The 26,090-nt window shown below is 43.0% G+C and overlaps 2 protein-coding genes across 2 annotated transcripts in view; one reads left to right on the top strand and one right to left on the bottom strand.

Moving 5' to 3' along the window:
* The window catches only part of LOC123975371 (leucine-rich repeat-containing G-protein coupled receptor 6), a 38,426-nt gene extending 16,430 nt beyond the window's left edge, over nt 1-21,996 (top strand). Inside the window, exons 2-18 of the mRNA XM_046056824.1 lie at nt 43-114; nt 6,098-6,169; nt 8,144-8,215; nt 11,331-11,546; nt 11,710-11,781; nt 14,059-14,127; nt 14,661-14,732; nt 14,887-14,958; nt 15,340-15,408; nt 15,786-15,857; nt 16,144-16,209; nt 16,325-16,396; nt 16,843-16,914; nt 17,447-17,572; nt 18,671-18,825; nt 19,469-19,549; nt 19,685-21,996. Coding sequence (XP_045912780.1) covers nt 43-114; nt 6,098-6,169; nt 8,144-8,215; nt 11,331-11,546; nt 11,710-11,781; nt 14,059-14,127; nt 14,661-14,732; nt 14,887-14,958; nt 15,340-15,408; nt 15,786-15,857; nt 16,144-16,209; nt 16,325-16,396; nt 16,843-16,914; nt 17,447-17,572; nt 18,671-18,825; nt 19,469-19,549; nt 19,685-20,940 — 2,686 coding nt within the window. The 3' untranslated portion in view covers nt 20,941-21,996. The remainder of the gene's footprint in view (nt 1-42; nt 115-6,097; nt 6,170-8,143; nt 8,216-11,330; nt 11,547-11,709; nt 11,782-14,058; nt 14,128-14,660; nt 14,733-14,886; nt 14,959-15,339; nt 15,409-15,785; nt 15,858-16,143; nt 16,210-16,324; nt 16,397-16,842; nt 16,915-17,446; nt 17,573-18,670; nt 18,826-19,468; nt 19,550-19,684) is intronic.
* A 77-nt stretch (nt 21,997-22,073) lies between these two features.
* Nucleotides 22,074-25,679, bottom strand: ube2t (ubiquitin-conjugating enzyme E2T (putative)). The gene is made up of 7 exons (XM_046056825.1): nt 25,522-25,679; nt 25,079-25,188; nt 24,880-24,949; nt 24,673-24,778; nt 24,436-24,534; nt 23,392-23,475; nt 22,074-22,399 (listed from the first exon to the last, which is right to left on the bottom strand). Exons 2-7 carry the CDS (start codon nt 25,185-25,187, stop codon nt 22,283-22,285), a joined length of 585 nt encoding a protein of 194 aa, XP_045912781.1. The 5' UTR covers nt 25,188; nt 25,522-25,679; the 3' UTR covers nt 22,074-22,282.
* Between the last annotated feature and the right edge of the window lie 411 nt (nt 25,680-26,090).

Genomic DNA, 26,090 nt, shown 5'->3' with positions numbered 1-26,090 from the left:
CCCCCCCCCCCCCCCCCCCCCCCCCCCCCTCTCTCTCTCTAGGGATCTAAGTATGAACAACATCAGTGAGATCCAGCCCAGAGCCTTCCACCGACTGCACCTGTTATCAGAACTGTGAGTACAGAATCATTCAACTCACATTCAATTATTGAACCTCCATCGCCACAACTCACACATGACAAGAAGCAGTCACTCCCTGAGACGCTGATATGCGCAAACTGACTCTGGCCTGCGTCTGATCTCTCCTACCAAGAAACTGCCTCCAGCGATAGGCTAGTAGATCCTGTGATGGCTACACAAAAGAGGGAGGCAGGGGGAACCTGATATTCACTCAGAGAGTGAATATATGGTCCTTAAAGTGTTTAGAGAGCAGGTTCTGTGCTCAGCATCCAAGCCGCTGCTTTCTTGTCCTCCTTGACTTTGTTTCAGCTGGACAGCTCAGCAGGAGAAGTACACACGTAGACACAAGCCTTTGCCAAGACAAACAACACACTATAGGGGAGCTTCAGGACAGGATTGGGGGAAACAGAAACAGCCAAGATTTATGTTTTTTTTTGTTTATTACATTAAGTATAGGTACGGTATCATTAGACATGATTTGAAATAGGTGCCAATACACTAAATTAATTCCAATACGGGCATGATTCTTGTGTACTTTTTTTGTCTGGTAGCAAAATAAATGTTTTTATTTTCCTTTGCCTCTGTGCCAAACTTCTTGACTTCTATACTATGCTACAGACACACTCCGGTCAGTACTTCACAAGGTAAAAGGTATTAGTTTAATTCTCGTAGGGTTGATGGAAGCACGAAGCTGTAACAAAATCACAGAATATTTTGAACATTTTTTCGGTCGACCTGGTTTGTATATCTGATTTGACCACTCAGCAGATTTCAGCAGAATCTTGGTTTGACAAAAGCTGCCAAGAGATATGGCCTAAGGGTGTGTGTAAGTGTGTAGTAACTCATGGGGGCTTATGTGTGCATGTCAGCCTTCACCTGATTCTTTTGCTTCTGAAGCCTGCAGTGTGTGTGTGTGTCTGCATGGGGCGTTTGAACAGTCCGCTGCTTTCTTTGCTAATTCTCGCAGCTGCAGCCTGTGAGGCATGAGCTAATGATGATGAAAGTAAAAGGTTAGCTGGATAACCACTCATTTGGCTTTGTGCCACAGTCAAACTGGATCTGAAGAGCAGAACGAAGCTGAACAATTAAGTTTGGTGACACCTTGAAGTTTGAGAGTTAAATTCTAGACTTTGATTTATTGCCGTTTATTGAATTGCTGATCTGAACTTTTGCAGTCGTAAAAAAACACGATAATAATCAGAACCACACAGTGCAGAGTGATGTTGAACATCGATGCTGACATTTGCCTGCTTTGGGGAAAGGGAGGGTGGGGGTCTTGGATGCAACTCCACCTGTTTTTGTCCAGAGACTCCCAGCGTTCTACAGCTCTGTCGATCTTGCTTCCTCTGTATCACTCTCATGTTCTGACACTTTATGGAGACGTTCGGTTGCTTTGTAACACTTCCAAGGAGGATGTTTCTGCCCTAAAGCCAATTTTTATAGGCGCTGGCCATTTCTGGAAACACGCTGAGACGACAACGATGTTTCAAGGCAGAGAGAAGCACATATTCCAGGTTATGGTAGACACATTATAATTATGACAAGTTATAGTGCTAGAAAAAGAAAAACAAACCGAGGCTCTAAACACAATCATGGTCGGTTTAGAGCGAGAGCGTTTGATGTGGGTCCACAGCACTTGTTGGTAGCACAGGGAGAGGCAAGGGGCAGGCAGGTTGTGACTGGTAGAGTGATAAATTGTTTGATGTCGGGCTCTACTTCCCTGCCTGCCCTCCCTCACTCTATCTCCCTCCTTTCCAATTCATTTCTACAGAGCCCCATCTCCATTTTACTGCAGGCTATATGCAAGCTGCGCTCACCGCCTTTGATAGTTTTTCTACTTTCTACTTTTTCTCTCCATGTTCTTGCAAACCAAAATGGCAATGGTGAGAAGTCCAGCCTTAATCCTGTTTTACCCTATGAGGAGGAGAGGGAATAAAATCTTATAGAGTATCCTTCTGAAGCCATGCTCATAAATGGAAAACTGAATCATGCTGCCTCCTATTTCGTAGCTCAATTCTATAGCATCAAAGTGCAAACAGCTAATCCCTTTGAACCTCAAATGAGGTAATTAAATTAATTCACAAAGCAGGTCGAAAACCTCCCTTTGACTCACTGTGGCATTAAAATTGGGAATAAGATGTAAGTGTAGTCGCCCCTCCAGCCCTTTCTCTACCTCTAACTCCATATTTGTAAATTGTATTCTATTAATCTTAGATCCCTCTCATTAAGCCTTCATTTTGCGCTTTGATCAGTAGATCGCTTCTTAATTCAAACACATAAACCTGCACGCAACTGTCAGTCACACGGAGCACGAAGAGAGGCGACAGAGAGGCAGACTGCATGTCTATGGATTAATGAGAGGGCAGAAAGGCCCACACTCTGGTACACCGAGACTGGTTACTCATCTACCTGATATCAAAGACATTGCCTCTCTTCAAATGTTCCGCTCTAATATTAAAGATGGGCCACCTATTTCTGGTCTAATTGCAGCTTGAGGGTGGTTTAAGGTGAAACTGTCCCCCTAAAAGCCCTTCCTGAAAACTACTTTAGAAGGCGACAGTGCTTTCTGCCTATCATCAGTATCAAAGTCCAGGCTGTTTGTATACCTCCGGAGATCACATTTCACTCTGCCTTTTTCCTATGATGCCTCTCATAATCAGCCGTTTGGGTTGAGTCTCTCATGCTCATCTATATCATTATCTAAAGCCACCACTCACCTCCTAAATACAGAGCTGAATTCAGTCCATTGAAAGTGGACTGAGAGGTGAAACAATCTCACCAGATCTTTTTAATCACTGTTGGTTTTGCCTTTTTTGACGTACAATATTACCAGCTTAAGCCAAAGTGCCTACAATATGGTGGTAGCTCCTGATAAAATTCCGATAAATCTAATCTCATCTTTCGGCAATATCCTTCAACCTGTAATATCCATCCAGCCCGGGCTTCTCCAGTCCTGTGAGAGTGCTGTCAGGTGCATAATCGCAATCACACAAATGAAATCCAAATGTAAAGGGAGAGAAGTGGAGGCCAGCGCTGCCCTACTTGTCTTCCTCTTGGTGATAAGATTGTCTGCTGATAGGCCAGAAGTATGACGTAGGTGAGGGTTAAGGGGTTACAATATTGGCTGTCTTGACACTCCAGGTGCTCCACACATATGGGACACACATCTAGGTCAATTAAAATGTTTCTTTTTAGCGTTGCCAACATTGGTTTTTGTCTGCTTGTCTCTTTCTCTTCCACAAACACGTACCCACCCGCACTGTTTCCCACATCTATATTTTACTCTATAATTTCAGAGGTTAACGCCAGGTTAAGTGGTTGACCCTCAGGCTGGATCTCCGAACAGAAGGAGGGATAACATTTCTATTGATGGACCAAGGGTGAAAAAGTTCATACACGGAATTGCACTTACAGAAACGCCTACGCACAAACCACACTCTCAGATAAGATCTGTTTATCCTCTCCTTCTTCTTTCATCATCGACTCCTATCAACCACCAGGGCCCTGCTGCCACTATGATGTCCTATCACTACCTGAGATAGCATCCCAAAATATGATGTTGTCTTTCTGTCTAGGTCTTTAATCCGTCTGTTTGTGTATTATTCTGAAGCAATAAGACATGGTGATACATAGAATAATCAGCAGTTGTTATGGTCCTTCAAAGCCCTCACTGATCAGCTCTGATAGCAGGGTGGTCTCACCTTTGTTACCACCCCTCCCACTCTTCTCACATACGATTGAACAACACTGGCCTCTGTCATTTTATCTATGAATCACTTCAATAGAGCTGAATTATGCTGAGGTGGAATTTTTATCTGCGCAGTCCAGGGGCCAAGAAAAATTCTAACCATCCCAAAATCAAATTAAAAGAAAAAAAAAACAGTTGGAGCCACGGTTTGACAAGAGCAAGGCGCCTTTCATTAGAATGAGATTGATGTGGAACGACTAGGAGGCTAAGTGCGGAACACTCACTCATACGTACGATCATTTACACACATGTGCACGCATAAATACACACACTGATATCATGGAAACAGTTGGTCAATGGCAACTGCCGGTGTTCTGTTGATGTCTATCAAGAACGTCTGAACATTTCTTTCCTTTTTCAATATCCATCTTCACTTTCGACATAATTATCCATCTGACAAATGAAGTCTGCAAAAAAATAAGAAAAAAGAAGCATGATTCCACTCTAATGCTGTTTTGGCTCCAATGGTGCAGCTAATAGAGAAAGGCTGGTTGGCAGTAGGACATGCACATCATACCATGGCCTTAACTACAATGTTTGTTTTCTAAAACTCTAAATGACTGGCCCTCCTCAGTGAAAAGACATTTATTTTTCTTTGGTGCTACCTATATCTTTTTTCCGTCCAATGCGTCTGTAACTAATCATTGCGTTTGAACAGGAACCAAAAGAAGGCACTTAGGGGTCTTTGTAGAAAGAGGCTTAGATCTATTTTACTGGTGTCAGGACCTTAGCAAGGCCTATTGAATCAGTAACCTCTGGAAAAATAGCTATTGAAATGGTCCCTGGTGACCAACCTGCGCAATAGCGGAAACTAAAATGGTATTGAAGTAGCAGACCCATCGTCCTCTGAGGTACAACAAATGGCTATATACCGGTTTCTTTAGGAGTGAAAATCAGATCTAGGGGCAAGTTGAACTCCTTTATCTTGAAATAAGATTGAATATTGGAGTCTGTAGGGTCAAAGAGCTGCAGTCACTGCCAATCAACTCTATCATCTGTGTCTTACTTCTCTTTGAAATCTATATTGAGACATACGGTGACGCAGTCAAAGTCTGTTTGAATGGGTTTTGACTGTGGTTTGAGAAGCATGACTAAATGGCACCACAATAGCTTGGATAACGATCAGTTCATTTTGCATTCTAGTAAGCCGATGTGGGTGTGCATTTATGTGTATGTGCGGGTGTGTGTCTTTGGTAAATAAGAGTTGTATAAGAGTTCTAAACTGGGCTGTGGAGTGCGAGATTTGGCAGGCAAGGGTGGAGTTGTGTGGTTTGCCACTGCACACTAATAAGACTGAGACATGTTGACATGAGTATCTGATGTCAGAGGAGAGTTTGCTGGGAGCCCTCTTTACCATCTGGATGATAGTGGCTTGGAAAGGCAGGCCAAACCCTATATCAATATTTCAATATCCTGGCGTTGATGGAACAACTCAGCAAGAGGTGGGCTGCTTAGCATAAGTCTGAAATGTCAGGGAAATGTCACCTGTAGAGCAACGGTTTGAGGAGGAGGATGCCAACTTTTAACTTGTGTGTGTTTAATAAAAGTGGGTGGTCTTGAGCTGTGAAGACCAAATCTGTGTTTAAACTGTGCTTCCAGCTTGTGACCTTGAGACTTACTCTGTTGGACTGAATGTTATTTATTTGGACATCTTATTTGGACACACTCGCAAATGACCATTAGGTGCTGTGTTTGATAAACAAACTGATTGGATTGCTTGTGTGAATGTGTGTGGTTTCTCTCCCTCGCTGTCCTCAAGGCCCCTCAGAACGGGCCCATTTACCACAAGGACATGGAAAATAGCACACACATGCACACTGAACACACATGTGCACATATATAGTATCCACCTTACTATATAGACTCACATAAACACACTCACATGAGCACAAGCAAATATACTTTCACACTGTACTTGCTGACCCAGTATCAGTTTTTACTCACTCAGAGGATCCCAGGATTGGTTAAAGTTTCAGGGTGTACTTTGGGCCAATAGCAACCGCGTTTAAGGGAATAGAAAACTGTTATTTGCATACTGCCCTAACAGTAACCCCAAAACAGGAACTCAAGGATGAAGTCATATCACAGCTCAATCCAAAAACGTAGAATAAAGAAAAAGGCAAAACTGCTCTTAGGAGACTTATAATTTTTTTTGTGTGTGTGCTTATATTTCATTGTTCACTTTTATATTATGTTTTCCCTTTTTTGATCTCCATGTTTCTCTCCTAGGCGTATCTCAGGGAATCAGCTGAGGTATATCTCAGGCCACGCTCTCCAGGGTCTCCACAACCTCAGAGTTTTGTAAGTAACCTCCTCCTCCCTCCCACCCTATCCCACTCTGATGGATCAATCTTCATTCCAGGTGGGTTGTTCCACACCAGCATTCTGGGGGGATAGAGCTGTGCTCCCGCCTTGAATTAAACACACAGGCCACGCATCATTAACTGTAGTTAAAGTTTATGGGCTGGGGGGAGACCTGCCCTGCTTGCAGTTCCTTCATTCCCAAACAAGACCTGTTGCAAGCACACACACACACACACACACACACAAACACACACACACACACACACACACACACACACCCCCCCCACACACACACACAAACACACACACAGGTGTAATGCAGGGACCTCCCAGTCACACCACCCACCGAGATTACAGCAAGTGACAGAAAAAATCACTTAAAAACGCAATTCAAAGCTGTTCTCTCAACACCCCACATCTCATAGTGTGTTCACAACCTTACGATCCATGGCCACCAACTGTTAGTGATGTATTAAATCACCAAAAAAAGTGCAAAGCAACCAACAACCATGGTACTCTCCCTCTGACTTGCAAGTGCGGCATATAATGATCTGCAGCCATATTTCTAGTGGGTGCAGGACAAGGGTATTAAGGAGGTTTTCACAAGCCTTGGAAACCAGCTCAATTCCTTTTGGACCCTGGCTGAGAAAAGTTTGAGAAGCCCTGCCACAGAATGTAAACTCGGTCTGAGAATTGTGGTTTGTAATTTGAGGGAATCTGGGGGATTACCAGGCACACAAGTTGATCTTCTTTCACCTTGTTGTGAAACGAGACAGAATGAGTGAACCAGCCATGAATCATGGAGCTATTATGTCATTACTGCAGAAGGACACATATATCCTGAAGTCTGCAAGCGTTCATGCCTCACAGACTAACACCCTAGCAAAGTTTGGACGGTCTCTTTCACCTCAGAGCAGCTGAGATGTCGGTTTCCTTCCTCAATATATTAGTTAAAGTCAGGCCGTGTCAAACACAAATGGACCACTAACCTTGTGTAGGGTAACCGCAAGGTCCCTGCTGTCAGATACACAGATACACACACGCATGCACGCACACACACACACACACACACACACACACACACACACACACACAGAAGGTTATGAACACAAAGTGGAGTACAGCTCCCTGCAGGGAATTTCTTTTAAACCGACTTTGAAAAAAACTCAGTTCGACGCATTTATCATGGCATCATCGTCCCAGTGGAAACAATCCTCTCAAACCTGAGTATCATTTTTTCTAAAGTGAAATCATTGTATCTTACATAGGAGACTATTGTGAAATATAACACAATAAAAGCATGGCATACTGAGTTATGTAAATAAATATAGCAAAATATGCGACATCCAGAATGTCATTGTAACCATCACTTACGACTAAATAAATAAAGAGATAATACAAATTTGGTTTGAGGTTATTTCATATTTATAAAGACAAAAGATACATTATACAGATTCATTTAATATAATAACATAACTGTGAGCTAAGATGTTTAACTTACAAGGCCTCTACACTCACAGAGACAGAGATTGTGGCACCATGATGCCACGATAAAGGCATAACGGCACTGCTGAGAGCGACACACTGGAGACTGTACGCCTCGTGCGCCAATGTCAGACGACTGGTCACGATAAAAACTTTAAAGAAGGAGGGAGAGAAAGACAGAGAAAAGAGAGGGAGGGAGAGGAAAGAGAGAGGGCTATTGTTTGCTCCCCACTTCCTCCTCACTTTTTGCTCCATTCTTCTGAGAATGACATCAGCAGCCCACCCAAGGAGCTCCTCTTTCCCTTTTCTTCTACCCTTCATTCTCTGCTTCTCCTCAAGCTTTCACTGGCCCTTTCCTTCTTGTGTCAGATTTCCCTCACATTGGAATTATTTGTTCTGCTTGACGTGCCCTCACACACACCACGTGCACTCCGTCACGTGTAGACCTATTACCTATAAACTATATAATCTGTACATGTCTTTCAGGATGCTACAAAACAACCAACTGGAGAGACTTCCTGATGATGCTCCATGGGACCTACCCAACCTACTGTCCCTGTGAGTCTCTCTCTCTTTCTCGCTTACACACACACACACACACACACACACACACACACACACACACACACACATATTAATCATGCTACTCTACCTCGTCCAGCAGGGAATGAAACCCCTGGCCACCCACCCACACATCTCAGTTCTAACCGCAATGCAGGTACAGAGTACCACTGACATATTACAGACCATAGCCCAGTAGTTCTGCATTCAGTGCTGTACTGCCTGACGGTAGGAGTCACAGCCTGACTGTGTCAGTGCAGTTCATGGTAGCATCTGGAAGCCATGAGGGAAACAGCAGACACTGCAGGCCAGGGAGAGCATCTCCAATGAGCTGTGAAACAACCCCATTTTCCATCAATTCCCCCTCTCTTCCTCCTCCGCTACTCTCCTCCGTTCTTCTCCCACCACCCACACCGCTATCCCCCTGGCTAATGAGAGTGTTTGGTGGCATAATTGTCTCATCTGTGGGGTCAGTGTACGTGTGTGTGTGTGTGTCATTGTGAATGTTTGGGCGGGTGCATGTGGACCACCTCATCTGTAATTCCTCACCCCAACCCGTCTCAACTTTGTACCGCACACGTACTCCACATCCCTGCTTTCCAAATTAATAATTCTTTGTAAATATCCATAAAGCCATTTCCTTCATCACGCTGAAACACACACACACACACACACACACACACACACACACACACACACTCAAATAGCTGGAGTTGTAAAATAGGAGGGGTGTGCAGATGTAACTTCTCTACCACCTACAATGTTTTCCTGTCTGGTAAAAGCAGGCCTGCTCTCCCTCAACATAGTCACCAAGACTGCACACACACTCACACATCTGTACACACATACTGTACCTACAGGCAGACACTATGGTCCCGGCTGCCCTTGTGTGAGTTTGTGTCCAACCTCACAGATTTCTGTCATGATGATGTCTCTGTCTATGAGTGTGTGTGTGTGTGTTTGTGTGTGTGTGTGCGCGTGCACAAGCGTGTGTGTGTGTGGTCTCTCAATTTCTTCACACAGACATATTCTCAAGTAATGAAAACATACATATACACAGAGACACACAGAGGCAGTGTATAGAGACGCACCTTGTCATTACTGTAATGATAAGCCCAGCGGAGAAAGATTACTGGAAAGGCTTTGGAGAGTGAAGCTTGTCGGCGCCTCTCACTGACATAAAACACACCAGGTAAGGAGAGAGAGAGACAGCATATCAGACAGCACATGGGTTTTAAATTGGTATAAATGTATAAAGGAGGCTTTCATCCAAAATAAATCACGTCTTAATCCCGGACAAGAATCTGTTTGCAGGGAAATGTGTCTCACGGTGCTGTTGTTCAGTTTGGTGCCATCATAAGCAGACGGACGTGTTTTGGGTCCCAACCCACAGGTTAAGCAGCGTAATCACCACTGATGAGTTCCACAAGCCACATTAATCAACGTAACCCTGTTTTTAGAGATTTGACTCTGGATGGTAGTGAAACGTGCTCCTCCAAATTCCCTGTTGTATAAAATGTTGGCCATCTGGAGAACTGAACCAGCGGAGGCAGGTCCACAGATCTCCTGGATCATTTAAGAGAACTTTCTCTTTCTCGCCCTATCCCTCCCTCCCGTAATCGTACCTCAGACTTTGATGTGATGGACAGGAAATAGTTGCTGCTTTATTGGCTTCTGTGGAACATTCCTGGTTCTGTCTGGACCTTCTGGAGACCTGGCAGGTCCACCCAGAGGAGCAATTATTATTTTGCCCTGGAGAACAAACCAGAAATTTGAAGGGTCTTCCGTAGCTTTCATCCTGCGATTTGGGTCAGGGCCAAACAATGTCCACAGTTGGCGTGCACAGGAGGCACAAGGACGATGTTTAGCACTGAGAACAAATGTGTGCTCAGGAAGTAGACGCGATGACACTTTTGTGAAGTTGTTTTTATGTGTGCACGTATACACACATACATGTGTATTTACATGTATGCTGGAGGGTGTTTCCCTATATGCCTGTGTGTGAGCATCTGCCAGTGTATACAGTTGCCTCTCCTGATAGAAAATTTCCCTGGGGAGAAAAGTTCAGGGTTCAAGTTCAGATTTCACTTTGATGATACTGTTTGTTTGGTGAAGCCTCTGAGGGGTGAGCAGGCTGAGGAGGAGCTGTAGCACGAGAATCAAAGAACCACAGTGGAAGATTGATAAGGGAGGATGTTTGAAAGCCCAACAAGAGTTAAGGAGTGAGGCGCAAAGGGGTTTGCGGCGGCCGGGAGTGCATCAATGAAGATGTGTGAGAGGGGCTGCAGGGAGGAAAAGGAGATTAATGAATGAGTATGAAGGGCCAAAGAAAGAAGAATAGCGGCAGGAAGTGGTCTCAGCTTGTCAACTCTGCCCTGAGGGGATCATTCATCACTATGGACAGTGTGTATGCATGTGTGCATTTATGTGGTGTGTGTGTCACAGTCCACACTCATCGCCTGTGGGTTGAGGATACTGAGGGGATGGAGGGGACAAAGGTTTGTTAGGTTTGGTATAGTTGAAGAGATGAAAGCACATGCGTGAGAGCATATGTGTGTGTCCGCTGTCATAAATTCATCAGTTGAAAGGAGTTGTGTTTGCATACGAGTGGTGGAAATGCCAGGGACTGGTGGCGACAGGAGGACTCCGATGGAAAGAGTGAAGAAGGGAGGAACAGCTGAAGCTGCATCTTTACTTTCCCTCCCTCCTTCTGTCTTTCCCTTTTTCCAGACATTGAGGGAAGTCGGCTTTACACAACATAAATAAAGTGAGGTAGAATAAAACGGGCTCACAGCAGCCGTTCCTACACGTTTGTGTCTGAGTTTTTCTCTTTTTACATTTCATACATGTCTGTGCTGGTGAAGCTAGACATGGCTTATTTAGCATGGGAATAAATCAGAATGAGGAGCTTCTAAGAAGCTGCAGCAAAGATGAAAGAAGGAGAATTAAGGATGTGTAATTCTCATAATAACCCTCCTTTAAGCCAAAATGTTCCAATGCCACGACACACAAACTCTAACGCATAAGCACGGATACACATGCACATGAGCAAACATACCTGTACTTAGACTTGGTGATTATCTTGCTAAGCTCAGTTCCTCTCACCCTGCAGGCGTCTTGATGCTAACCTGTTGTCTGAGGTTCCGGCTGGGGCCTTTAGAGGGGTTCGCTCTCTAAGACACCTGTGGTTGGATGACAACTCCCTAAGAGAGATCCCAGTGACGGCCCTGGACTCTCTACCCTCCCTGCAGGCCATGACGCTGGCCCTGAACCAGATCACACACATCCCCGATTATGCATTCACCAACCTCTCCGCCCTTGTCGTACTGTAAGTCACATCTTGATTTGTTTACTTATAACTCTCCTGAGTCTGGGTTTCTCAACTTACCAGAGAAAAAATTTGTTCCATTGATGGCGATGATTGCAGTGTGGAAACGTTTTTGAGAAAGTAATTTCTGATTTGTTGAAAAATATTTGTGGCCTTTGTCCAGGCATCTCCATAACAACCAGATCCAGAGCATGGGCGCGCAATGTTTCGGAGGTTTACACAGTCTGGAGACACTGTGAGTATCACACACACACACATACACATAATCACAGACACACATGTGTGCGCACATGCTTTTTAGACCATGGTTACTAATATAAATTAAGCACAAGATATTTTCACTCTCGCACACACACAAACACACACCTCCTTGTACGTCTATAGTTGCGAGGACCCTAATTGAAATAACGCATTCCATGGAGCGTTACCCTAACCTCAACCATCACAACTAAAATGCTGACCCTAACCCTAACCTAAAAAACAAGTCTAAACCTTCACACAGTCCTTTGAAGTTGTGAGGACCGGTCAAAATATCCTCACTTTCAAAAAATGTCCTCACTCTGTTAAAATCATGTTCCAGTCCTCACTATGTAAGAAGTACAAGTACACACACACACACACACACACACACACACACACACTAACATGCACGCACCCTGATGATTTCATTTCATAGACCCAAATGAGTACCGTCTCTGTTTCCCCAAACACTGATGCAGGCTATGTGATGACAAAGTATCAGCAAGTATCAACATTCATTCGGCATGGTAGTGTTTACAACAATGACTGCCTTAGATTGACTCCGAGATATATGAAGAAGTCCCTGAAATATAACCTCAAAACTGTAATATACCCAAGAGCCATCAATTTCATCACTTTGTGTGTCTGACTACAGCCCTTGTTTCTCTCTCTCTGTGTGAAAGTGTTTGGTGTTGCTTGGAACACCTAAAATGAATGTGTTTTTCTAAATCATGTGTACCAAGTGTGCCAAAGAATAATAAGTGTAGTGCTAAATCATAAAGTCATAATGATTCATATCCCAATAATTTCAGCAGGTGCTTGAACGTTTTTTAAAACCACAACCAATACATGAACGACAGGAATGTGAAGATGTGAAGTTCCTCTTTGATTACCTTGAAGTAACATCAACAGATTCCTCTGTGTTTTGTAAGAGTAATTGCTAGGCAGCGCTGAGGTCAAATCTGGCTCAGCGTGGCTTCAGGAAAGTTGTTTGAGCTTCGATAACTAGATCCTAACCACACGCCAACCCGCAGGAAACCGACGCAGCCATATGAAAGAGGTGGGGAAAGCAAGCGAGAGAAATGGAGACAGTGCAACCGTGTCTCCTGCAAAATTCACGGTGGTCTGATGAAACCACAGTTTCTGGCATGCTGCTTAACAACCTGTTGAAGTGTAAAAAATTATGCGTTCCTTTTTATGAGCATGTGTGTGGGCACATACGTGTGTGTGCAGATAAGAAAGTACTTCTGCCTGCGCACTCACAAGGGTACGGCCAGCTTAACACTCAACTTAAAAGCCATTATCCATGCCGGGAAATGTGCGGGGACAGGGTGTAAGTCAGGGGAGCCATGGTTAAGGGGATGAAGGGAAACTAGAGAATGAGAGAAAGAGGGATGGAGCTCTCTAGACCAGAATAGTGTGTGTTAAAGTGTTTGGGCTGTCAGCGGCGAGGAGAGAGAAGATTCAGCGGGATAAGATGACAGGTGTCATTGACGTGGGGATTGTGCTGGTATGAAGGGTTAATCTCTCACAGCAGCCTCGCTTATGAGAAATATGAGAGACCATCTGCATCTCCACCACCCTCCCCAACCCCTAGTGTGTATTATAAAATCATTACTAGGAGGAGACGTCCAGGAGACTGCTGGAAAACGTAACAGCATATGCAAACAAGACAGAGCAGATACCAGACAGAAAAACATTTCACAACTGGGGAACTCGGGGAAGAACACATATAAATCTTTAAGTACTTAATAAAAGGCATATTTGTTGTCTTATACTTTAAAGGATTAAAATAAATCCAGTTGACTATGACTTAGTACTTTTAGATACCCTTTGACCTGGATGGCTACAAATCTTCAAAGACAGCACACGTGTGCACACATACTCAGGCACATGTCTTAATATGGCAAGGGACATACTATGCATGCATGCAAACTACACACTTTATGTACCATGTACACACAGACATATACAGTACATATATGCAGTACATTTTCCTGCCACCTGCATATGAGCAGTGTCAATTATAACAGTTGTTTTGATACAGTGTTTCCTGGGCAACTAATCAGAGACAGACCTAAATAATCAGGTCAGAGCAGTAAAGGTCAAGGGTCACATCCAAACTTCCCACTCTACAGCTGTCAGCCTCTAAGAGAAGTGGCTATAGTGCTATTATGATTTCCATTGCAGGGAAATAAAACCTTCATCTTGCCTTGGACTTAATGTTGCAATATATTATTTAATTATGACTGTTTCTGTCTCTCTCTGTCAGGGATTTAAACTACAATGATCTTCATGAGTTCCCTGTGGCTATCAGGGCACTCAGTAAGCTTCAGGAACTGTGAGTACACACACAGACACACACACACAAAAACACACCTGCCTGACATGACTATCGTGGTTGCCTTATCCCAAGTAATCCCGTTAAGTGATTTTAATGTGGCACTCGGATACAATCTCTCTCGCCCTAAGCAGGTGCTGGCTACACACCCACGCACCCGATTGCCTGCACGTACACACAGACGCACACGCATGCATCCATTTACGCACGCACGTACGCACGCGCACATACACACACACACACACACACACACACACACCACGATTTCCCCTCAGCTTCAGCAGATGTTCCGCAACTACATATGTGTCACAGATACGGCGTATGTGTGCGTGTTTACATCTCATTTATCCAAAAATGTTTCTCAGCTGTGCAACGGCAGGTGCAACATGAGGACATATGACTTGCCTCTCGCTCACAAACGCACTCTGTCGAATCTCCATACACACACACACACACACACACACACACACACACAGAAAATCAGAAACATATTCATAGACCGTCTAACTAACAGTATGTTTTTCTATTTGCAGGGGCTTCCATAACAACAATATCAAAGCCATCCCTGAGAGCGCCTTCGTGGGAAACCCTCAGCTCCAAACCATGTGAGCTTAATGCTTAATGCTACAATGTGCACATGCTGTATTAGATAAACACATAATTGCGATTTCATGTCGACATCATGTACAACACAACTCATTCTCCAAAACAAATTAATCAGAATATGTCCAAATCAATTTTTCTCTTCCTTTCTTGCAGTCACTTCTATGAGAACCCCATCCAGTTTGTGGGGAAATCCGCTTTCCAGTTCTTACCTAAGTTGCACACACTGTAAGTATGCGGCCAGTAGAAACCATTCCAATGAGTTAGCCCAAACACTGTTTAAATCATCCTCTGTCCCTAGCAGTGAGAGTTGAGTGGACATGTGTAATGGCCTACTGAATGATGTTGTGTTAGAGTATTGCTATGCTGTGTGCTGATGTGGTAAGAGAGTGTGTTGTAAGAACATGTTGAATGGTGTGACTTATGATGTCTAGTGAGACAGCCAAAACAGCCTGTGTTGATGTTGGAAGAAAGGTTTGATGGCTAAAATGAGCTGTTAGACAAGGTCTGTGTGGACACGTGTGTATGTGTCTGTGAGTGAGAGAGAGAGAGAGACTGAAAGAGGGAAAGAAAGAGTTTTCTGACACTTTTCTCCCTGGTTGACTGCAGTTCCCTTAACGGAGCAACTCAGATTCAATCTTTTCCCGATCTGAAAGGAACCACCAGCCTGGAAATTTTGTGAGTGTCTCCTTTATCTCGACACATACGCATTGTATTATTTCACCACATACAACAACAAAGAATGTGAAAAGACACTGAGGTTAAGATACAACCCCGGTAGTCCAAGTACATGAAAGAAAAATAATGTAGAGAGAGAAGGATAAGCAGGGGCGAGACACACAGAAAGCCCAGAGAATAAAAAAAAGATAATATGTGTGTTTTAGGATTCTAGGAGAGAAAGGGACAGAACAGGAGAGGCAAGTTATGCCAGCCGGTGACAGGTTTGGCGAACGTACACAGCTCCCTGTCTGACCAAGTTAGACTCACGGTACTGGGGGATCCTTTCGCTTGCCTGCACTTCAACAATGATCAGAGGATTCTATTTTTCTCTATAGGACGCTGACTCGGGCCGGTCTCTCAGCTCTCCCTCTGGATATATGTGAGCAGCTGCCTCGCCTCAGAGTGCTGTGAGTACACACACACACACACACACACACATTAGGGGGAGAGTGAGAGGTACAACAACTGATACACAAAACCCAACTGTGGAGAGTTGTGCCCCTAAGCAATCATTTGTACAATCACTGTGCTATTTAATCCAATGACCCCCCCCCAAAAAATTATTGTCCTGCTACATTGCCTTGCTCACAGAGCCGACTGTTGACCCAAATAATCCTGTCACCCCCATAATTTCCCATGCTATAAATCCACAGCTGGTCACTGTGTTTATGTGTGCTTTGTGTATTGTTGTAGGGAGCTGTCTTACAACCAGATAGAGGATCTGCCCAGCTTTTACCACTGCTCTGCATTGCAAGAGATGTGAGTAGTTCAACCCCCAACACAATTGCACACACACAACAAAATCAACATGTTTACGTTTCCCCACACATCTGACATTGCCCTTATTTTGCCTGTATTTGTTTTTCCCCAACAGAGGGCTACAGCATAACCAAATCAGGAGGATAGAGTCAAGCACCTTCAAGCAGCTCACCTCTCTAAGAACACTGTAAGTCTACGTTTGTTGTAACTGTTCATTTTCCCTCAACGTCACACATTGTTGTCTAGGAAATTCATTATCTAGATCAGTGGTTCCAAACCTTGTGGTCAGGACCCCACAAAGGGGTTGCAAAATATACCTGAAGCTTCAGCAGATGATTAAAAGGACAGGAGATAAGAAAAACATAACTCTGCTACACAAAAAGAGCTTTTTTCTTGCAAAATACTAAAGAATATTTAAATAAAACAATATGTAGAGGGAAATCACTCATAGTATGATGAGGAGTCACAAGTAGACAATTTTAAGGAGTCATAAGAAGAACAATCATTGGTCAAAATCAAAATATGTAGTCTTATGACTTATTACTGACATCTAGTGGTGATTGAGATACAACATTCAATGTGAAATTCCTTTCGGTCCATTTCAGTTCACTTTGATTCTTTTTTTTCTATCAGTGATCTGAGCTGGAATAAGATCGAGTGGATCCACCCAGATGCCTTTGCCGCACTTCACTCTTTGATCAAACTGTGAGTAAACACAGATATAACCGTCATTAAGACTCTTCTCCCTTTCATCTGGTCCTTCTGCAGTCACTCCTCTCCCCTAGAAGGCATGCCAAATGTGTGCATCTTTAATTAAAGTTAAGCTGTATGTCAGAGCCCTCACCTTATAAAAACACTCCACACTTGACTGCGTGTGCTACAGAAAACCTGTTGTCATTGGCTGAGTCTACAGAGAACACTATGCATTTATTGTTTGAAAAACCCCTCTGTGTGGCCAGGAAACTCATCTCAGGTCATGCCAATACAAACTGCTTCTTTGTGTGAAGACTGGTTGAAGTATGCCTAGCTAAACAAGCAGATACACTACATCTGACTGGAAGTGTAATCTGGAGGGAATCAGATAGACAGCTATCTAAGAGGCCTTTTTGTTACCAAGGATGACCCTCGGCAATGTCTGAAATAAAATCAAATTTTGTAAACACTGACTTGGCCTGATTTGACTTCTCACCCCCTTCTGTTTCTCCTGTTTCTCAATTTCTTTCTATATTTTTCTCAGAGACCTGACTGAGAACCGCCTCAGCTCAGTACCTGTGGCAGGTTTGGGGAGTCTCACCCATCTCAAACTGAGGGGCAACACAGAATTATACGATGCCTTCAGTCCCGATCACTTCCCCCGTATGAGGTAATACACACACATGTTTGTTCCTCTGTCCCTGTGGGAACATCTCATTGACATAATACATTCCCTACCCCGTTACCCTAACCTTAACCATCACAACTACATGCCTAATCTTAACCCTTGCCTAACCCTAACCTTAACCCAATTGCAACCAGAACCCTAAAACCAGGTCTTAACCCCCAAAAAACAGTCTCTACCCGTGGGGTCCTCAATTTTCGTCCTGATAACGTGAGTCCCCATTGGTTAGTGTGTTAAATTCCCCACTGGGATATAAAAACATGAAACACACACGCAAGCCATTGTGAATCCTTTTATTCTTTCTTACTTAATGTAGTCCCCAATGTGAACTTTGTATTTTAGTTTCTCATCAAAAACTGACTTAAGAGGATAACTTACCCAGGTGTGTATCCTCTGGCTGTAAAGAACAATGCACTTCCCATCCCTTTAATTATCCTTCCTCTTACCCTCTCACAATTTTCTATTTATACCTTCAATTTATCAAAAGCAGCCAAGGTTAACAATAAACTAATTATACTGTATCCCTGCAAGCCATTCCTGAACTGAACTTCAACAATGAGGAAGCATTTGTCAGCAGCAAGTTACTTCTTGTTACAAAGATCCCTGAAGGCCTGGAAAGGTGCAAGTGAAGTAAATATGGAGAGTGAGTTTCAAAAACATAGGAGATGGCAGGTGATCAAGTGGCAATGTCAGCAATACTGTAGAACATCGTCCAAAACAGAACTCCTGGCAGAAAGTCATTTCAAAAGCATTGCACATGTACAGTAAATGTTGTACAGCCACCCACAACAAAGTTAGCTGATCCAGACTCTGGAAAACAAACAGTTTCACCTACGTTTTCCCCATAGATGATGGGTCATTTTGCACATGTGCTCAAGTGCTGGAGGAACAGATTCATAAGCACTTGAGGTTGCTTTGAAACATCAAAATTGTGTCTAAAAGCTAAGCTGCTAACGCTCATGCTCACAATAAAATGACGGAAGTCTTAAGGTTTTGTTCCCATTTCTTTGTCCTCTTATACAATATGTTGTGGCATTGTTTTTCCTGGTCTATTGTCAATACTGTTCCATCTGTTTGTTGCAGGGTAATAGAGATGCCTTATGCCTACCAGTGTTGTGTGTATGGTTCCTGTGATAGCTACAAGCCAGCCAGCCAGTGGGATACAGAGCAGAGCAACACTGATGAAGACCTACACAAGAGGACTGTAGCCATGTACCCTATCCACACGGACACACACTGTGAGAAAGCACGCAATTACGATATCTGTGCAATCATACTGAACCAGTATATAACACACATGGTACACACCCAAGAAGAGGGGTAAAGTAATACTTGTACATTTGAGCCCCATATGCCTGTGCTCATTGCCGAATTATTGACACAAGCCCACTTGAAACATGTCAGTGCCTCAGAAACCTCAGCTACCTGGCAGCTGACACACACTCACACTTGAGTGTTGACGCTTTCACGCATTCCTGTGGCAGGCATAAAATATTAACACCAATAAACCCAAATTAAGTTGAAATTAAAACCATTAAACCCACACCATTAAATGTGAAAATAAACAATTGCTGGCTACAACAAAACGTAAGAAAAACAAAAGATAATTAAACCATGACATATCACTGATTAAAATTTATTTACCTTTAATTGCTTGAAAAACAGTCACGCTGATCACATTTCCTGCAATTATCTTCTACAAATATTTTTGTTTCTTTCATTGCAAAAGAATGTTAGATCACCTCCCTTACTGTGCCAACTATGTACATGTATGCAGAATAAGCTGTCATAAAACCTCACAAGCTAAACATACCTTATACAATGGACTGGCCCCAAGGGGTTGGACCTCTAATTTCTGACCCTGACAACGCTTTATTCCAGATGACCCTGACCTAGAGGAGTTCCAACTAGAAATAGAGGAATCCAAACTACAAACCAGCATCCAATGCACACCAACTCCAGGTAACTGAAGCTACACCTTCAGTGATTTATCAACTGACTTACAGATTGTTTTGTCACAACTACAGCATGAGGAAATTAAAGCATGAATTCACCATTTGTATTTGGTTTATCTACAGCTGATGTGTTTGTTTGCAGGTCCTTTCCGTCCCTGTGACTCTCTGTTGGGCAGCTGGCTGGTTCGTGTAGGCTTGTGGTCCATCTCCTTGATGTCTCTTCTGGGGAACTCCCTCCTGCTCCTGTCCCTCTTTGGCTCACCTGGTTACCTGTCACCGCTCCGCTTCACTGTGGCCTGCATGGGCGCCTCCAATCTGCTGACGGGTGTGTGTACATGCACTTTAGCCCTTGTGGATGCTCTAACCCTGGGAGAGTTTGGTCACCATGGTGCCCGCTGGGAGGGGGGTCCTGGGTGTCAGGCCACAGGATGGGTCTGGGTGTTCGCGTCTGAGGCAAGTGTGTTGCTGCTGACTCTGGCAGCCGTGCAGTGTGGTGTAAGCGTGACATGCGCCCGCGCCTACGGGAAATCCCCATCCCTTGGGAGTGTTCGCACATGTGCACTTTTCTGCCTCACTCTTTCCCTCACCCTTGCTTCTCTCCCACTGGTGGGAGTTGGAGAGTACGGGTCCTCACCTTTCTGCCTACCCTCGCCCCTGCCACCCCCATCCTCTCGACTGCCATCCTCCCTGGGCTTTCCCTTGGCGCTCATTATGATGAACACCCTGTGCTTGCTTATAGTCACAGGTTCATACATCCGCCTTTACTGGGAGTTACTTAGGGGTGAGTGTGAGGGCCTGTGGGACTGCGCTATGATCAAACATGTTGCTTGGCTAATATTCACCAATGGCCTCCTCTATGTACCAGTAGCTTTCCTCTCCCTCTGCTCCCTCCTGGGTCTCCTCTCTCTGGGGGAGGAAGTGCTAAAGTCAGTTCTCCTTCTTCTCCAGCCCCTGCCTGCCTGCCTGAACCCCCTCCTCTTCCTCCTTTTCACACGAGACCACTCACAGTTTTTCTTCTGGCCTCACCCAAAAGCACGTCCACAGCTACGCCGGGACCGAACCCTGGATTCGCTGGTTTCTGTGGAGACAGAGAAGAGCTCATGCTCCGATTCTTCGGCACAGGTGTCACTCGCTGATGCTGATGCCCTGTACAGTGGGGGGCCCCCATTCCAACCCCGACTGGATCCAATCATGTTTTCCCACTGCTCGTCTTCTTCCTCTGTTCCTCTCATTCCTTGCCAGATACCCACGCCCACCGCCAGAGATAGAGACAGGATGACAGAACGAGGGAACCTGAACGATGATGAATGTCTTAAGAGTTTGGATCAAGATGTGATTCATAACACTTGCCCTCTGTATCATTCTACCATGACGCCATCTCTCACCTCTCATCCATGAGCCTCCAAGGTAGTGGTCTAAATAGCGGAGACACTATGGACACTCAAAGACCACCACTGAGCAGCAGCACCAAGACCAGCTCGGGGTTATCAATCCGCAATGGCTTCAGAATGAGTCCACACACACAAGAGACTCTAGAGTACTCAAGAGAAGTCTTTGAGAACACAACAAAGTGCCTTTGAAAATGGAGAGTACAAAGTTCCCTTCACAGTAAAGACTATTAAAGGAAACACCACAAAACAACATGACAGATATAATAAAAGGACAATTTCAGACACTACCCAGTGGTCAGCGTTAGTCATGGACTTGCATGACAAAAAGAAAAGCTTGTTAACTATATGGAAAATCTAAGCATCAGACAAATCAATGGTTTAGCCAAGCGGAATTTAGGTAGAACCAGTAGAATTTTAAGTGTAAATGTTTATACTGAAATGTGATCATGAGAGATGTATCTTAGAGGTTACAGATTGTCTGGTTATATTGTAAGTGGAGTTGTCTTTTTTTATATATATATATATATATATATAAGTTCTATCCTATTGCTAAGGTCTGTTTCAGAGAAAGGGAGTCATCAGACACACCAGGACATTTGACTAGAGTAAGCTAACAATTTGCATTCACAGAAATTCTATTGTCAGATAGTTTTCTTTGCAACTGTGTAATAGCTGTTATATGTTATTCTTAAAGTGGCAGCAAAATGCAACAGGAAACAGGTCGCACATATGGTTTACATGATTTTGTCTCAAATATGCAACTCTGTCCAACATGAGGCCAGCAGTTACACAGACTGAATGGGATGTAGCTATCTTTCTACAGACATGAGTGTAGGCTAGCAATATGTACATACAATGTAACTACCTCTGAACTAGCATGGTATTGACTTACTACAGCCTTATGATGTTTGTCTCCCTTTTTATATGATAAACAGCAAATATATAATTTTATATATTAGGAAATAAATCCTTACTTTGTAAAAAAAATTTTTTTTGCTATTTAGGATGTACATACTTTGTATACAACTGGTAAGCATATGTTTGAATAAAATTATTACCTTCATACTGTATATACACATTACATCACTGTGCTGATGCTACTAAACTCGCCTTCACGCGATACAAGAAGTCACTATATACTTTAAGTTGTAAACTTTAATATCACAACACACATAAACATTATGCACATAAATGTTAGCACAGTATTTCTGGGTTAAGAACAGGAAAGGATCCATAGTAAATGGAACTAGGCATTAGTACTAAATTAAAATGTAAAATCCATTCTCGTTACAAGTAGACAGGTGTAGAAGACATGGTGGCTCGGGAGAAGAGCGACCCGTAGACAGAAACTACAAACAGGTTTTTTTTGCTGGCTCCTCTGCCTCCTGCTGTGCACCCAAAGCGTCTCTTTTGCGGGATGAAGCTGTCTGATGGGGATTATTTTCTTTGTTGCTCTCCACGACTCCCTGGACAAAGACAGATACAACTTCATGTTAGACAATGACAGCATTGCCCATCTATGCTCCTCCACATCCCAAAACTGAGACGTGTGAAATGTGGAGGTCACACTTGCAACAGTTTGTATCACTTTGTTGTAAGTGAATATTAAATGGTGGTGGTGGCGCAATGGATAAGATGCCCGCCTTTGGTGTGAGAGATCAAATCCCCACTGTGACCCATGCACCAATGTGTACCTGAGCAAGACACTTAACCCCTAGTTGCTCCAGAGGTGTGCAACATATATAGCAATTGTAAGTTGCTTTGGATAAAAGCGTCAGCTAAAAGAATAAATGTAAAAAATAAAGATGACATTCTACCAAGGGAGCACAGCACCACCTTGTGGATAAAATATGCCACTACACACAGCTAATACAACGACAGAGTGCTGTGGAGCAACTGACAACAATCATCAGAATTGGCTTTTATTGCCTGGTATGTGTACACATGAGGAATTTGACTCTGGATTGTACATTGCTCATGATGTGCTTACTCATACAAAAATACAAAATCACAATAATAAAAATAAAATCAGACAGACTTCAGTGTAGACAACACAAATATACACACTATGAACAAAAACAATATAGATGTATAGACAAATAGTGCAGTGAGCAGAGTGCAAAGGATGCAGGAATATGTATGCATGTTGGAGGTGGATGTGATATACAGGTACATATACATGCATACATGTACACATGTATACAGTGCAATGAAGCATAGAGCAAAGGATGCTGGAATAAATAAGTATAAGTATTGTGCAGGAGGAATGAATTGAGGTAGGTGGATGTGGTATACAGTATCTACAATATAACAGTATAAACAGCTCAACCACTTACAATAGTGCAGCCTACCCGGGAAGGTCAGTACGTAATGAAAATAAAAAGGTTAAGGAGGATAACTGTTTTAATCGTGACCGACAGCACGATACAATTGCTTCAACCATAGACAAAGGACTTACCATGTTCTTCTGAACAGCATGTTCTTGTGTCCACTTCTTGGCTTTCTCCGTGAACATCTGTTTGTTGTATTTGAACTCCGATGACTGTATTCAAAAATATGTAAGCGTCTCTTTACAGGTATGTATATATACACGCGCACACACAAACCTATATATACACATATTTACACTACTGTAATTTACGACTGAAATAGACTGTATTTGAAGAGGTAAAGGTGTTTCAAACTGATATCTAAACAAGTTATTCTAGCATTTAGTAAAACCTCTGGCTTGTAATAAAAATACAAATTGAAAAGAGCATTAAATTATTAGATACAAATTTTAAGCATAGTATTATTTAGATCTCAGACATTCTGATGTCCAAAAACAAGTTGTTACAAAATCTCTATTGTCACATATTCATATTTTTTTATTAGAATATCATAAAACTTAAATTAATAGCCCAGGCTTGCAAAGATGAGAAATGGGCTACTATCAAATTGTTTATTTCAACCAGTATGAATATTACATGTATAAAAATTACATATGAAATACAGATCATTCATTTAGCTATTAGAGACAGCCCATCAAGGCCAACCTCAAGCACAGAGGGAGAGAGGCTGACCATACAGGTAAATCTGAGTGTATTATACTTTGGTGCTCATAATTAAGTGAACAACTAAATTGTGGAGAATCTAACTGATGTACAATGTGTAGCGTGTCCATTTTAACAAACGTTTAAAAATTTATATTTGTATGTCCAATCTTAGCAACTTAGAACTACAACTCAAGCAGGCGACCCAGTGGGCTTTAAGAGGTTTTATACATCCAAAGAACTTCTATAAAAACCAGAACAGGCGTCTTATTGAGACCTGCGTTTATTTGTCAAAATGTGTAGCCACACCAGTCAAGTCAAAGGGACAGGCGTCTAATTGGGACTAGGCTTTTGATTGAAGTTTTATGGTATTCAAAAAAACAAATGAAACCATCAGTGTGATTGTGTATCGAGCTTACGGTAATCTAACAGACAGCATATCTGTGAATGCAACATTACATGTTACTCACTATATCAGCCATGAGTGGGTCGTCTGGATTTGGCTCAGCCATGAGCAGCTGAATGGAGGTGAGGACTGTGGAGATGTTTAGGGATGGCTTCCAGGCTCCCTGAATAAAATGAAAGAAAAAATAAAACAAGCAGAAAACATTAAATCTCCTAATTTATTTGACAGCAGTCAATCAAAACCAGATAACTAGAGGTGAAACACAGATCATATTATGTTTTCATTTGTAATCTGTAACAACCTTTGGCGGGAGTTTGAGAGCATCATGGCATATACGTCCTGAATTGTCGATATTTGGGTGGTAGATGGGGGTCAAGAATCGGATTTTGGGAGGCTCGAATGGGTACCTATGGGAGGAAAATAGCAGGCCTGTCTTACTAGAAGTGCTGATAACGTGGAAATGGGAGAGCGAACACCTCCACCAATGTAGACCTTTGAGAACATGTACCTCTCTGGGACTTTGATCTCCAAGGAGAAGAGTCCACCTTCATATGGAGTCTCTGATCCGCCCACTATCTCTGTAAACCAGAGGAAGAAAATACATGATCAGGTAGCTCAAAAAAGTAGCTTGTCATATGTGTGGTATACAGTCTTGGACAAATGCAGTCTTAGTTCCGTTTCAAAGCCTTAACGCAGAGAATGCTTACGCGCCCGGAGGTCGTCTATCCGCTCTTCGGTCTGCCAGCATGTTATCCCGGGAGGTGGCTCGGTGCTCAACATCTGAAGTTCACGCTTTAAACGGGAAGCCCTCTGCATTCTGCCGAGCGGAGAATAAAGCGAGCAGGGACGAGTCTTGGTTAATGCATCACAAGCGCCTAGCAAGAAATGTTGCCTCCTCGTGTAACGTTATTCATGTATTCGTTTTGACCGCACAGAAAACCTTCACTCGTTTTATAGTGCAATTATCTCAGGGTGTACTGTCAAATGTTGCTTTTGAAATCAATTTTAACTTTAGCTAGCTTGTTAAAAGCTAACGTTTTAGCTGCTAAATGATGTGCCAACGGAAACATGTTTATGAATCCAATAACTAACGTTACACCCTGTTGAGGACAATTTGTTATTTACTCGATACTGAATTGCAATTGCTTACTCCTTGCCCGCCTTAACAACTGTTCACAGCCGCTGTTTGTATTACATTCACAACACCTCCAGAGAACAGACCGCCGCGGACCGTTTGGTTTTCCCTCTCCCTACGTCATCAACACCGCCCGCGTTCTTCTTCTTCTTCTTCTTCTTTAGGGTTTAATGGCAGTTGGCAAACCAGTTTAACGGTGCATTACCGCCACATGCTGGACTGGAGTGTGGAACGAACAAAACCAAAAAAAAAAAAAGAAAAACAAACAAAAACAAACAAAAAAAGAAAAACAAACATAAATTAAATTCTTTTTCCTAACTCAGTTTCTTTAAGAAACTTAATTATATGACAATATATCTGGCCTGCTGTTTTCCCCAAGAGACCTGTCAATGAGATATCATGATGTTTTGCCTTCCGTAATGACTGAAAGAGGCGTTCCCTATTGATAGTGTATCTCCTACACTGAAGGAGAACATGTTCAACCGTTTCTAGTTGGTTACAATATATACATTTCCCAGTTGGGTGCTTACCTATTTTATATAATGAAAGGTTGAGACCTGTATGTCCTATTCTCAGACGAGTGA

This window comes from Micropterus dolomieu, linkage group LG08, assembly GCF_021292245.1.
Source record: "Micropterus dolomieu isolate WLL.071019.BEF.003 ecotype Adirondacks linkage group LG08, ASM2129224v1, whole genome shotgun sequence".
Classification (NCBI taxonomy): Eukaryota; Metazoa; Chordata; class Actinopteri; order Centrarchiformes; family Centrarchidae; genus Micropterus; species Micropterus dolomieu.
This window is presented reverse-complemented; position numbering and strand designations above follow the sequence as displayed.